A 14754-nucleotide genomic window follows, 5' to 3' on the forward strand; every position below is an offset into this window, starting at 1 on the left:
GGGCTCCATCTTCCGAAACAGGATTATGACAGGTGGAGCAGAGTGTTATCCACCTGTGAAATGTTCCTTATGCTTTATCCATATTGTTTTTTTCTCATCTGTGGGTAAATATTAGTTCTTTATAGAACTTATAGGCTATATAATAAGTATTCTCCCTAGGACAGTTAAGTAACTTGTGTTCATTTTCTTAAGCTTGGAGAAAATGCAGAAAGATTCCAGTGAAGGAAAGGAATCTGTTCTCCCTGCTCTGCTTCATAAGCCTTGTGTTCCTGCTGTGTCCCGTACTGACCACATCTGGCGCTATGATGAAGAGTATCTTCCAGATGCTTCCAAGCCTGCCTCTGCCAACACCCCTGAGCAGGCAGATGGTGGTGGCAGCAATGGATTTGTAGCCGTTAACCTAAGCTCCTGCAAGCAGGAGGTTGACTCCAAAGAATGGGTGATTGTGGATAAGGAACAGGACCTTCGGGATTTTAGGACAAATGAGGCTTTAGGCCATAAAACAACTGGAAGCCCTTCCGATGAGGAACCCGAAGTCCTTCAAGTCCTAGAGGAATCGCCTCAAGATGAAAAGCTCCGATTGGGTCCTTGGGCAGAAAATGATCATTTAAAGAAGGAAACCTCAGGTGTGATCTTAGCAGTTTCTGGGAAGTGCCCTGCCACTGCTGCTTCAGAACAATATGCAGATAGGCTGGAACTCCAGGCTGGAGCTGCTAGTCAATTTATTGCAGTGACACTCACAAGTCCAATGGAGGCACAAGCAGAAGGACCCCTTACAGCAGTAAGTGATTTGCTCCTGTCATTTTTCTGTCATCCACTCAAGGTGCTATTAAGAAAGGACTAATAGTTGATCAACTAAGATTCTTCTGCAGAGGCCTAAGTTTGGCACATGGGTGTAGGGAATGATGTCTGGACTAAGTTCTGTAGTCCATCTTCCAATGTGAAATTTCTCAAGAAGTGAGACTTTTTTATCAGGATAGCAACCTAATACATGAAATGTCATTATGACCTAATTTCATAATAACATTTATAATTAGACCACAAGAGCTGTCTATCTGCATGTGTATATATAATATGACTTTTTAAAAATTTGTAATTCTAGAGGTTTTTGAACTCTACATTATAAATATAGTGAGGATGGCATGTATTTAACCATTCATGGTTTGTACTTTATACTGTACACCATTGCTAGTATCATTCTTTTTGTTTCCTTTCTCCTTCATAACCGTCACCCAGAAATTTGTCATATTTTATGTTCCTTTTAAACAGTAGTTTTCCAACTATTTTTTTCACATTTAATTTTTATTTTGATAGTAGTTTTCCAAGCTTAATGTCTGTTGTTTATAAAATAGAGTCCCAGCCTCACTTCCAGAACTTCTGCTTCAGTAGGTTTGGGAGAGTGAGAGCCCAGGAATCTGCATCTTAACAGGCAGCTGAAGGCAATTGTGATACAGGCCTTCTGCAAAGGAACATTTTGAGGAAACTCACCCTTTATTCTCAGTTTGGGCATTTAGCTGGAGACACCTGTTACCCTGTTCTTATCAGTAAGCATTGGTGCCCTCTGTGACTGTGTGAGTCTCACAAAAGCCAGATATGAAGGCAGCGTCTCAGGCGCGAGCAGGTCCATCTGTCCTTACATGTGTGGGTGTACCAGGTTTCCCTAAATGCCCTCATCAGCTAGCGGCTGTCTTTTCCAGCTCACCAGTAACAGCATTGTTCCGCGAGCTGAAGTGTTTTCAATTAGAACAGAATTGCACACGCAGGTGTAAAACAGTAAGAAAAGGTAGCAAAATTTGATTTTGTGTACAGCTCTGTAGGAATTTACCTGCACTTCGAAATAGAGAAATAAATGCTTGCCTCTTTCTTCATCATAGTTAGTTGGTCTTTCCTTCTTTCCTAGGACTGTTTTGTGTAGTTATACAAGTCATTCACTGCATAAAGAGACCTAGCCAAGGGAACAAGTTGGGGCTGAAATCTAACCCAAACTTTGCTAGCCAAACTGTGCATCTTTGTGTAGGGCTGTTTCCTCTTTGAGGGGCATCCTTTTCCAAATTGTACAGAGGTCCCCTTTGGGCTAGAGGCAGATTCTAATGCCTCCCTCCCTTGTCTGTATTTCTTTTTCCACCTCACCTTCCTCTTTCCATTCATTCCCTCTTTCCACCTTCCCAGATTCAGTTTCTTCTTTTCTTTGACTCTAGTATGCTGTATACTCACTGTTGGCTCATGCATTTTTCCAACAGCATTCTGGTGTGCTTCCCTGCGTAAAGGGTTCTAAACCCTCGGCTCCATTTCTCCTGGTATTTTTTACTCTCTCCCATCAATACTGTCCTGTCCACAAAAATTGTTCTCATGGTTCTCTTACACTATCTGCAACATTTTCTCTATCAAATTTTTGAAAGACTTGTATATTATATTTGATATTATAAGTTTGACCTTATTTTCAGGTATCATTAAATAAAAAATCTTTTTCTTAACTGAAGGTCTCTTAGATAGCAGCCTCATCACTTGTACACTTGTGTCTAAGGTATTGAACCTACCATCTCCTTCATTTTGGGGAGCTTGGGATAAAAATATATCTCTTTTGTAGGCCTCTTCTTGAGGCCTACATTCAGAGTTTACTTTTGCAAGCAGATGTTGTTACTTCCCTAACTTAACTACAGACACATTAAGTAGGGAGTACCACCAAATAGTCTCTTTAGGTCTCTTGCAGCTCTGATCACGTGCTCTAGCTTAGACAGTATGATAAAACATATTACCATTCTATCTGAATATTTTAAATTAGGACATGTATATTCTGATGAGAAACAGTTTGTTGGTTTATATCTTTTGCATTTAGGCTTGTTTCCTCTTCATGATGATATGAAAGAAATTGTCCTGGTATCTTAAAATATGTAAGAACTATAAAAATAGGCAAAGCAAAAGTTTATCTGTATTACAGGTATAGTTGGCATATTAAATCAACTGATGAGAACTTCAGCATTCTTTAATTCTCTTTATTTCTTAGCATAGATTTGTGAACCTTGTTTAGGGCTTTCCTTATCCATATACATGAAACCACTGGTTATCAAATAGCATGTATAAATTTTTTAGATGATATATTTTGAAAGATGGATAAATTTGCTAGATTCAAAAGAAATTGGGGTTATTTTTGGAAATTAGATTTTTTTTCCCCTGGGGTAAACAGTTATGAAGTTAGCCCACTACTAATCATTTCTAAAAAGAGGCTGAACAACATAGATTTATAGGGAGCAAAATGAGACTAAACTTTGGCTTATAGGGGAGATATTAAATTATGTTTTGATTAGCAAATGGAGAGGCAAAATTAAGCTGGCATAAACAAACAAGGATAGAGAAGGAAACTAAAGTAACTTGAACTGCTTCTGAAACAGGTCTAACTATTGGTCCAGAATGACAGTAACTGTAGGAAAGAATGTGACCAGTTTTATGTGGTGTTGAGTAATCACTGTTGGTAGGGAGAAGGTTGGACGGGTTATTCCTTACAGATATTGTGGCAGATTGTACCACATGATCTCTTGGTTCTAGACAGTCCTTTAGAAAGGCAGTGCTTCATTTTAGTATCACCTTTGGAAACACTATAAATGTGACTGGAGAATAATAATACCACCTATATGTTACCTTTTGCTGTGTAACAAATTACCCCAAACTTAACAGCTTTAAACAACAGTTATTATTTCACACTTTTTCTAAGGGTTGGGAATGCAGGAGTGGGTTAGTCTGATCGTTCTGGCTCAGGGTTTCTCATGAGGTTGCTACCAAGCTGTAGGCCAGGGAAATCATCATAGGGTTGGACTGGATGGGAAGATCCACTTCCAAGCCCACTCACATGGTTGTTGGCAGGCCTCAGTTCTTCACTGGATGTTGGCCAGAGGCTTCAGTTCCTCACCACGTAGGCTCTCCATACTTGACATGGCAGCTGGCTTTTTCAGAGAGTGAGGAGAGAAAGAGACAGAGAAGGGGGCGGGGGTGGTGGTGGAGAGAACACCCTCCACCAAGGTAGAAGCCACACTGTCTTTTATAACCTGATCTCAGAAGGGGCATATCATCATTTCTGCCATATTCTATTGGTCACACAGAGCAGCCTTCCTCATACCAGGGGATCGTCAACATACTGAAAGACTTTCCTCATTGACTTGTTTTTCAGACATTGAGAAGAAGAAAAGCAGGAGTGGGGGGTGTAAAGTAATGCACAGAGAAGGAGCAAGACAAAAAGAGAGTCACATGTACTTTTTTTGTAATCTGTTAGTCAGCATCTATTAAGAGGATTCCTCTGGCTGTATTTACAGGAATTACCAATACCAGTACTGTGAGAGTCAGATCAGCAGTTGATTGCATTGCCTTAATTCTGTTCTTTCAGCCCTTCAGTTCCGTGAGGTGTCTGCTAAGTTCCAGGCTTTCTGCTGTACCTCAGGGATAAACAGTTGGCACCAACCTGTTAGGTTGACATTGAAGGCCTATGTCTAAACATTTACCTTAAACCACATGAAGTGATTTTTGTGGTGGAGCTGTGTACACAAATGAGAATACAGATAAATCTGCCTAGGACAGGGGAGTGCAATGTTGGGTGTTTTAATTTTCTCAACTCTTATTTTCTAATTTTATTTACCATGGTGAAGATATATTACTTTCAAAAATAAGAGGACTTTGAAGAATGAATAAGTTTGCTGGAAGGAGATGCAGGGGTGTCAAGCAAAAAACACAGCATGTATGAAGGCAGAGAGGCTTGAAACACCAAAATTCAGAGTATTTAAATAAGTAATCCAAAATGTTAGGGCGAAGGAAGGAGGCTGAAAATGAGCTGCACATGTGAGGTGATAAAGGGCCTTGACCTGCCATGCTGAGGTATATGGGATGCAGGACAAGAAACTGCCAGGGTTGAGGGTGGGGAGTAATGTGCTCTTTGGGAGCCATGGAGGGAGAATGGCTGGGGCAGCAGCCAGTGAGGAAGCTTTGGCATTAGTTCAAGCAAATATGAGGGCTTGAACTGTGAATCATGAAAATCTCAATGAAGACTTGAGACATTTCAGTAGTGCAGCTTACCTGAAATAGTAGCTTCGTGTGACTTTTCCAGTGTTCCACTGAATATTTGGAGCCCTTGTACACCTGGAGTGACTATATGAAAGCTCAGGAGTCACTCAGAGTCTCTATTGAAAAATGAATGATCCATGTAATGAACAGATGAGTGTTTTAATAGTATGGAAAGGTAAGGACTTTTTGGATTGATTGCCACCGTGGTTAACTTCTTGAAATGGATTTTGTAGGAGAGTTGAATGCATGTACATTGACTAGGGAGTGGCTAAATGTCCTCTGTCTGACCATGGATTTCTGGTTTTTTTGTTTTTTTAATTTTTTTTGCGGTACGCGGGCCTCTCACTGCTGTGGCTTCTCCCGTTGTGGGGCACAGGCTCCGGACGCGCAGGCTCAGTGGCCATGGCTCGCGGGCCCAGCCGCTCCGTGGCATGTGGGATCTTCACGGACCGGGGCACGAACCCGTGTCCCCTGCATCAGCAGGCAGACTCTCAACCACTGCGCCACCAGGGAAGCCCCATGGATATCTATTTTTGATCTGGAAAGTTGGGTCATTATAATTATAGAAAAGTTTTGTTTCTATGAGATTACATCTCTGGAATTATATTTGATGGTATAATTCAATCCATGAACGGTCAGAAAGGATGAGAGACTGGATGGGCCGACTTGGGAAGTAAAAAAAGCTCATTTGTGAAGTGTTCAAATAAAAGACTGGACTGTCACTTGGAAGAGGCTTCATAGAAGGAACCCAAGTGTCCAATGGTTGATTTACTCATATATTCAACATTTATTGAGCATCTACTGTATGTCAGGTACTGTGCTAGGCATCCAAGCCCAGTGACTCTCCTCACTATTTAAGTGCTATAGATGCTGTGATAGAAATCTATAGGTTGTGGAAGTTGGGGATAGTTGGACTAGATTTATCCCCAAAGTGTCTTCCAAGATTGTATGAAGGGGATTGAAAAGTGACTATTAAATCCTGTAGCCATGTATGTGATATATAATTACAGGCCAGCCAATAAATATTATTTCAATCTGTCTTTTCTGGGACTTCTATTCTTTGGGTGTGAGCTGTGACTTATTTATGATTCCTAGTACCTCTACAAAATTTTTATAACTTCAGATTCCCTTAAATATACATTCAACTATTAATGAGTAACTGTCTCTGAGGAGTGGGATAACAGGGGAAGGGTAAAAACAACTTTTACTTCTCATTTACTTAGGTCTTGAGGCTTCAGGTTTTCAGTTTTACCCACCTCTGTAAACAAAGACTTCTGCCCTCTCCATTCCTTACCACCGCATCAGCCCTCATATCTATCAACATAAGCCAAACCACAAAATAACAATATCTTCAGCAAAAGTAACCAACATAAATGCGGCCAGAGTAAGTGACAGGGGTGAAGAGTGAGAGAGTGAGACATTCTTTTAGGATGTATGGCCTCTTAATATGCCCATGTTACCGCAACTGTGTACTGTCTTTATAGAAATAAAAATTTGGTACATAAAAACATGGTTCAATAATAGTAGCTTAGTTTCATTCATAGTTTTCGACACTTGTATAAAGTATTATATAAAGATGCTTTAAACAAAAGTCTGCAGTGGAATTTAAATAGCCCAAAGAAATTTGAATGGTTAAAATTTAATTTTTTTTTAATAGGCCTGGAATTAGGCCAAGAATAACTCAGTCACTCTTGGCTATAGTAGGAACCAATAAATTATTCTACTACCTATATCTCTTCTAAATTGTTTGCCAGAAAAACAAAATGAAATATAGATATTTCATATACCATATTCCTTTCATTTGGAAGAGAGACTATTTGGTATGAAGGTTGAATTTACCAAGGTTTTTATTATCTTAATAGCATTACTATCTTTGAATGAGAGGAAAGTGAAAGGATAATTTGTAAGTTAAAATGTGAATAGTTGGTTTGCAGTTTATTGTCTCTTGCCTGTGTGGCCAGTTCTGAACATGGAGTAACTATAAAATAATGAGGCTGCTTTATCTGAACCAAAAAGTAATGAGACTGATGTTCGTCAAATTCAGTACTAGAAAAAAAATAAGAAAATTTGAAAGAAATGGAAAACATTGAGGTGATTTTCTAATTCTATAGAAAGGTGTACCTGATACAATTAGAGAACAGAAGAAAGGAAATGATTGAATTCATGCCTTGATGAAATGTTTGTGAATTAGAGAAATTAAACATATAAAGGATGTATATGGCTTACTGGCAGATCATTAATTCAGTCTATAGAGTGTCCCAAGTATGGGAATTGCTTTATAGTCTAATGTTAAGGAAGCTGTTTTTAGCTATACTTAGAATTAGCTTTCTTTTCTCTGTATGCAGCTATTGATCTTTGGTTTTGTTCACCTTGATAGATAATGTTTTTTTTTTTTTTAATTTTTTTTTTTGCAGACTCAGTTTCCCAGACTTCATTTGAGAGTGTGTAGTACATGTCAGTAAGTAGGCTTTGCTGTGAGGGACTCTCAAAATCCTAGAAACCTGTCCCTAACTTTTTTTGACTGTGTTTTTCTTCATTTGTGAAATTTGTGTTAATAAAAGTACTCAATTAAAATACCGGGTAGGTATGAAATGGAATCAGTAAAAATGATTTTAGGAATATTTTATAAATTAAAGTGCTATATAAATATTACAGTAATTTATGCAGTTTCTCATAATTGCTCAGAATCTTTTCAAGAAAATTAATTCTTCTCTCCAGTGGTTCATATATCTTTTCTATATACAAGATTATCATCTCTTTTTTCATACCATACATACACAGACATTTATATCCTGAATCCAGATGAGTTAGGCTCAGAAGTGCATTGATTCTCTAGCTTCAATCTCAGAAGACCAGTGGAGTGTTATTTTTGTAAATAATGCTGATTTCATTTTGGCTGATGTACTTGGAATTACATATAATAATGAAATGACTGTTGGTTTATTTTGAATGTAAATATAGTCATCTCCCTAGTTATTTGGTATTTAATATAATTTCATAACTGCTTTTCTTATCACCATCACTCTCAGGTCTTAAAAAGTAAATTTTGAAGAGTAAATAACTATAAATTTTAAGTTTCAATATCATTTTTAAAAATACTAGAAAATTGCCATCTGCCTATATTTAGTATAATGAAAGAGAGGTACAGGTATGAGGTGACTTCCTGAAGGGTGACAGCACCAGTAGAACTTACTGCCTTTTCCCCAAGGTCATTGTAGGTCTGGGCTTACTGTGAGAATTCATGTCTGAACCTAGCCTGTCTTGGATTAACCTGACAGAGCCTCAGTACACTGATTCCATTCAGGAGCTATTCCAGGACATTAGTTAGGTGTTTTCTCCCTGGGCTGGGCTTAGGGTAAGCTTTGCATGTTCTTAAACCTAATTGTTCTCCTGACACACAGAGAAACAGATCTAAACAACTTATCTGACTCTAGAACCAAATGGGTTTCTTGGTGTCATTGGACTAGAGATGGGGGTCTAAGTGAAATCTCCCATGACAGCTCCAAATTCATTTGGCTTCAAATTCAGACAAATTTCCATAGTTTTATTAGAGCTTAATGGGCTTCATTAAATGATTTTCGAGTTATTTAATTTCTCAAAAAGGCTTTTTTCCTTACCAGTTTATGTGGTTGACATTTTCTGCCTCCTTACATGTCACTTAACAAATGTGAAGATGTAGGTGTCTTTAATGTATTTTTTAAATTTAATTTTATTTGTTTTTCACTGCGTTGGGTCTTTGTTGCTGCGCACAGGCTTTCTCTAGTTGCGGCGAGTGGCAGCTACTCTTCGTTGTGGTGTGCGGGCTTCTCATTTCAGTGGCTTCTCTTGTTGCAGAGCATGGGCCCTAGAGCATGCAGGCTTCAGTAGTTGTGGTGTGCGGGCTCAGTAGTTGTGGCACATTGGTCTTAGTTGCTCCGTGGCATGTGGGATCTACCCTGACCAGGGATCGAACCCGTGTCCCCTGCATTGGCAGGCAGATTCTTAACCACTGTGCCACCAGGGAAGTCCTGTAGGTGTCTTAAAGAAAGGACATTCTTATTAAACATTGAATCTTATTCACATAGAATTGAAATGACCTCTGTGGAAGGATGGTAGAATTTCATTTATAATAGGCTGGACCTTAAAAAATTAAAGAAGATATAAAACATTAGTAAACATCTTTGTGTTTGCTTATAGGAAAATATTAATAACATTGATTTACAGAATTTATGGGAAACAACAAATGCGTGTAAATTTGGAGTTTTTCAACTTAGAATAATTTACCGATAATTTTCCCCTAAGATTCTGTATCTGGATTCTGGCAGGAAATAGCTGGTACACTCACAGGGACTTGGAGAAAATCTAATGAAAGGAACTTTTTACAGACGTGTGGATAGGGTTTAAGAGAGCCAACAGGAACAGAAATAGAGGGAGCTATTCCTATTCTGAGTCCTGAAAGAGAAGGAAGAGGGGCAGTTAGCAGAACCTGGTAAGAGTCATATCTATAGGAGAGGGGGCCATGTGACAGAAGCTGTGGCCAGGAGTGGTAGAATGTACCGCCAAAGCTGCAGTCCCTCGGGAGGAAGCAGAGAGAAGTAATACCCAGATCTTTTTCGCCTCCAACTCCCTGATTCTCTGTTGGTGCTGCCCATTGGGCAAACACAACCAGAAATCAGAAGGCAAGGGAGCCTGGATAGTGCAGTCAGTAGAAATCAGTCTTCCAGAGTACAGAGCAAGCTAAAGAAAAGGCAGGGATGAACCTAGAGGGGGACTGTTCTGTACAGTTTCTGAGTAGGGGAGCCTGAGTATCATGCATTTTTATTCAGAATTGTTCATTTTAAGTATGAGTTGGGCAAAGCTGGTTGGGATCTGCGTTCCTCTTATAAATTAGAATTTGAGGTGTTAACTCTCAACTCATACATCTTCATTTTATAATTCCACATTATTGCATTTAACTTTTTTCCTCTTCTCTCTCCAGATTACAATTCCTAGACGTTCTGTGGCATCTACACAATCGACTTCAGGTAGCTTTCATTATGGTCAGCTGCCAGAAAAGAAAGACCTTCATCCCATGGAGCCCACTGTGGAACTTTACTCTCCAAGGGAGAGCTTCTCTGGCTTGGTTGTGACAGAGCGCGAACCTCCTAGTGGAGGAAACAGAACAGACTTTGGGCTTCAGATAGATCATATTGGTCATGACATGTTACCCAGCATTAGAGAGTGTGACAGCTCCCAAGACCTGGGACCAAAAGACCTTCCTGACCATAACAGACTGGCTGTGAGAGAATTTGAGGGTCTCCCTAGGGAAACGGAAGAGAAAAGCATGCTTGTGGGGTCAGATAATGAAGATGAGAAGTTGAGTAAAGGGCAGCCTTATATTGAGATCTCCCCTCTCCCAGGAGACTTGGTGACGGTGGAAAGGGATCACTCAGCTACTACTGAACCTCTTGATGTGACAAAGACACAGACTTTTAGTGTGGTGCCAAATCAAGACAAAACTCACGAGACAGTGAAGCTTTTGGCAGTTGGAACTTCAGCGATATCTCCACGAGTTATTGACCAACATGTTGAAGGACAGATAGGCCAGGTGGCAGCAATGCAAAAAGGTAAGATATCTAAGGAGGATGACATCAAGAGTGAAGACTTGCTGAGTCATCAAGGAGACCTCTCTACTTTTTTGCACCAAGAGGGTAAGAGAGAGAAAATTGCCCCTAGAAATGGAGAACTATTTCATTCTGTTTCAGAGAGTGAACATTGTCCTCCATCTCGGAAGGATGTGGTTAGGTCATCCTTTGTAACTAGACACAGCCGAATCCCTGTTTTAGCACAAGAGATAGATTCAACTTTTGAATCATCCTGTCCAGTCTCTGCAAAAGAGAAGCTCCTCCAAAAGAAAGCTTATCAGCCAGATCTAGTCAAGCTTCTGGTGGAAAAAAGGCAACTCAAGTCTTTCCTTGGGGACCTCTCAAGTGCCTCTGATAAATTGCTAGAGGAGAGATTATCCACTATTCCTGCTCCTTTTTCTGAGGAGGAAGTCTTCACTCCCTTTTCAAGACTGGCTGTAGACTCACACCTGAGCAGGTCAGCCGAAGACAGCTTTCTGACACCCATCATCTCCCAGTCCAGAAAGAGCAAAATTCCAAGGCCAGTTTCATGGGTCAACACAGATCAAATCAACAGCTCAACTTCATCTCAGTTCTTGCCTCGGCCACCACCAGGAAAGCCACCCATGAGGCCTGGAGTAGAAGCCAGGTAATGCTGTGTGCTCTTCTCCCTATGTTAAGTGTGTAGCATTATTTCTCTGTCTGCTTGATTATGTCATTGGTTTCATTTTTTTGTTGCCTGCTTCTGATCATCTACTTCCTTCCCTGCCTTTCCCAAGCCTTATAGCATAGTGTAGTTGAAAGGGTCAGTTTGATCCAGGTTAATTCTTAGCTCTCGTACTTTCTAGCAGTGTGAACCTCAATTTCCTTATCTATAATATGGGTAAAACATTTGCCTCATGGTTTTGGGAAGAGGAAATCAGGTAGAATATGTCTAGAGCTTTGTTTAGTGCTTTTTAGCATGCAACAAAGGTTATGTCTCTTTCCCAGTCCATTTTAACTAGATACTCGGTAATTTTCTAGTTTTGTCCAGTCAGAATCCCGTTATAACAGATGTCATTATGATGTCAAATTCTGGGGAAAGATACTGTGTCTATAATATGATGAATGGACCCTAGTAACAGTTCAATTTATCTGATTATAATGAATTAGACAAACAAAAAATCCTTTAGGGAGTTTCCCTACATCTGTTGATATACAGGACCATACATAATAAAGATATTGCCTTAATATTTACTGTGTGGTATGCTTGTTTATTGAAATATTCTTATGTGTAGTTGACCATGGAGTGATTATATTTTGAAGAGAGGAAAATATTGGGAAGTAATGAACCAATTAAGAGTGCTTTCCTTGGAGCCATTACTTTTCAGAGTAGAATGGTCTAAACCCTTGGAGAAGAAGCAAAAGGATAGTCTTTTAACAAAAACAAAGTGGACATCAAAATAAATTTACCTGAAAATTATAGCTTGTTCTAGATAATAGGCCTCCACCTGTTATAAGGATTTCTGAAGTATATTAAAGTGAGGTTCTATCTGCATCATTACCCAGCAGAACTTGCTACCCTTACCTAAAGTTAAGTTTAGTTTTGACTTGCCCTAGGGTTTCTTTCAGGTTCAAAGGTAACTAAACACTGGATTTGAAATGACCATGGAACTAGACTTCAACGGGAAAAATGGTGATGAGTAAACAGCAGTCATTTAGCTGAGACATTTTAAAAAGATGATTCCATGGACAATATTCACCCGTCCCCCCTTTTGCTTGGCATCTGTGCTTAATAGAGATAGTATATCTGTGGCTTGAGCTGCTTTGGACTGCAACAAACAAATCTTAATTACTATTTACTATTTACAACTTTACATGTCCCCTCAAAGTAGAACTTGGTAACTTGATAACAAAGCCAGATGTGTGGCATTGTGCCAGATATTACAGAGCTGACCAGCCTGAAACTCATCTGGGAATTCAGTGGGAACTCAACTTTCCCACATAGGTCCTGGCACAGAGGAATTATCTTATTCCATTCTTCAATTTTTACAATAAGATCCATGAAGTTAGGCTTAACCAAAATGAGTTTTATGTCATTTGTCAGTATAAGTAGATGGTGGGGAAGGAAGAAGAGAGAAAATTCAGAGAAAAAATCAGTAAATTGTTGCTGATCCATGATGGTGATGGTGGCTGTATATGTCCCCTGCATCCTGCAGGTGCCAATACAACTTGGAAGTTCTTCTCCCATTTCCTTCTGTAAGGAGTGGCATGTCAGCAGTTTGAGGTTTAAATTCTTAAACTGAATGGATTTTAGGCCAAGACAGAAAGATATGTAGGGCAGAGGAGACATTGCTATTTATATGAATGCTTTCTAGATGGCTTGGTTGCCAGTAAGAGAGGCATTCGGCTCTCCTGAATCTCAGGGTATTGTCAGGGGCAGAAACTGAGGCCCAGAGAAACCAGTGACTACTCTTTTCTTTTGGAAATTATTAAATGAGGTTGAAATATATTTTTATCTGTAGTTCCTGCTGTTGGTGAGTACTGTTGAAGACTTACATTGTGGAGTTTAATGTTTGCCTAAGTATATATAGAATTCCTGTCCTAAAAACCTTAAACAAAATTGTTTACTCTCCCTCATGTGCTAACATGCTAGAGACATTTCATTAAGTTAATTCTAAAATGGGAAGAGCAAACATGCTATAGGAGGAAGGGGCTTAACAACATGTAAGTGCTTCTGGATGGCAGACATCCAATTAAGTACTTTACTGCACTTGACTGCTCAGTAACCCTGTGAGATAATATTCCCCTTCAAAGCTGGAAGAGGTTAAATAATTTGTCCAGGGTTATACAACTGGTATATGAAAGAGTAACTCCGCATCCTCTGTTTCCTGATTTTGACTCACATCATACATATTATGATTTGGGACATTGTGACTTTCTAGGCACACTTAAAGTGAATTAAAATGAAAGTAATTATTCTCTGTTTTCTTTCAGGCTCCGCAGATATAAAGTCCTAGGGAGTAGCAGTTCTGACTCAGACCTTTTCTCCCGCCTGGCCCAAATTCTTCAAAATGGATCTCAGAAACCCCGGAGCACTACTCAGTGCAAGAGTCCAGGATCCCCTCACAACCCAAAAACACCACCCAAGAGTCCAGTTGTCCCTCGCAGGAGTCCCAGTGCCTCTCCTCGAAGCTCTTCCTTGCCTCGCACATCCAGTTCCTCACCATCTAGGGCTGGACGGCCCCATCATGACCAGAGGAGTTCATCCCCGCATCTGGGGAGAAGCAAGTCACCTCCCAGCCACTCAGGATCTTCCTCCTCCAGGAGGTCCTGCCAACAGGAGCACTGCAAACCCAGTAAGAATGGCCTGAAAGGATCCAGCAGCCTCCACCACCACTCGGCCAGCACTAAAGCCCCCCCAGGGAAGAGTAAGTCAGCCAGTAAACTCAGCAGATAGGAGCTGGGCTGCATCTCTGTGAAAGGTGTGAGATCTTCCTCCTAAATCTGATACATGTGTGTCCCTGTACTGTCTATTTAAAAAAATCAGTGTTGATCTTGTCTTGCAAAAGAAAGTAACACGATAAAATATTTATAAGAAGATATATGATAAGAAATTACCTAAGATAGGCAGCAAGCAGATCAGGAATCAATGTCTTTGCATAGGAAGGGGCAAGCCAGCAAAATCCAAGGGGGTGAAACTGGCTAAATGAACTCTCATTTCTTATCTGCCTTCAAAACAAAAATGTTGAAGGTAGGGGGTGGATTGGAATTTTAAGGGTTTTAGCCTACTTTTTTTTAAGGCTCTACTAAAAGATTATATAGCAAAAGTGAAACTTCTTACTTTAATATTTGCTTTCCAAACTTCCCAACCTTGGAGAGTCAGAATTGCTCCGATATTAGAATATGTAAGAAGTGTGTTGCTGGGGAGCCAGTGCTCGTATACATTTGGCTTGTGTGTTTATCTGGTGTATTGAGAGTTCACACCTTTACTTTGCCTCATTCCTAGTACCCTCCCTGGATTTCACATTTTTTAAAGTTAGTGTTTGTCACCTGATCCAATCTCTCTTATTTTGACAATACATTCTAACGTGCTTTTGGCAGCACGTGCTGAGAATTTCAAATCCAATTACTTTTCTAAATCCCC

The 14754-nt window shown here is 39.8% G+C and overlaps 1 protein-coding gene across 2 annotated transcripts in view; it reads left to right on the forward strand.

Moving 5' to 3' along the window:
- TTBK2 (tau tubulin kinase 2) overlaps positions 1–14067 on the forward strand; it is a 137472-nt gene extending 123405 nt beyond the window's left edge. For both annotated transcript variants that reach the window (XM_029239127.1, XM_029239128.1), the window contains exons 13-15: positions 193–781; positions 10004–11277; positions 13605–14067. In XM_029239127.1, the coding sequence (XP_029094960.1) occupies positions 193–781; positions 10004–11277; positions 13605–14067 (2326 nt within the window). The remainder of the gene's footprint in view (positions 1–192; positions 782–10003; positions 11278–13604) is intronic.
- The last annotated feature ends 687 nt before the right edge of the window (positions 14068–14754 follow it).

Source organism: Monodon monoceros, unplaced genomic scaffold, assembly GCF_005190385.1.
Source record: "Monodon monoceros isolate NGI ecotype Baffin Bay Population unplaced genomic scaffold, NGI_Narwhal_1 Super_Scaffold_21, whole genome shotgun sequence".
Taxonomy (NCBI): Eukaryota; Metazoa; Chordata; class Mammalia; order Artiodactyla; family Monodontidae; genus Monodon; species Monodon monoceros.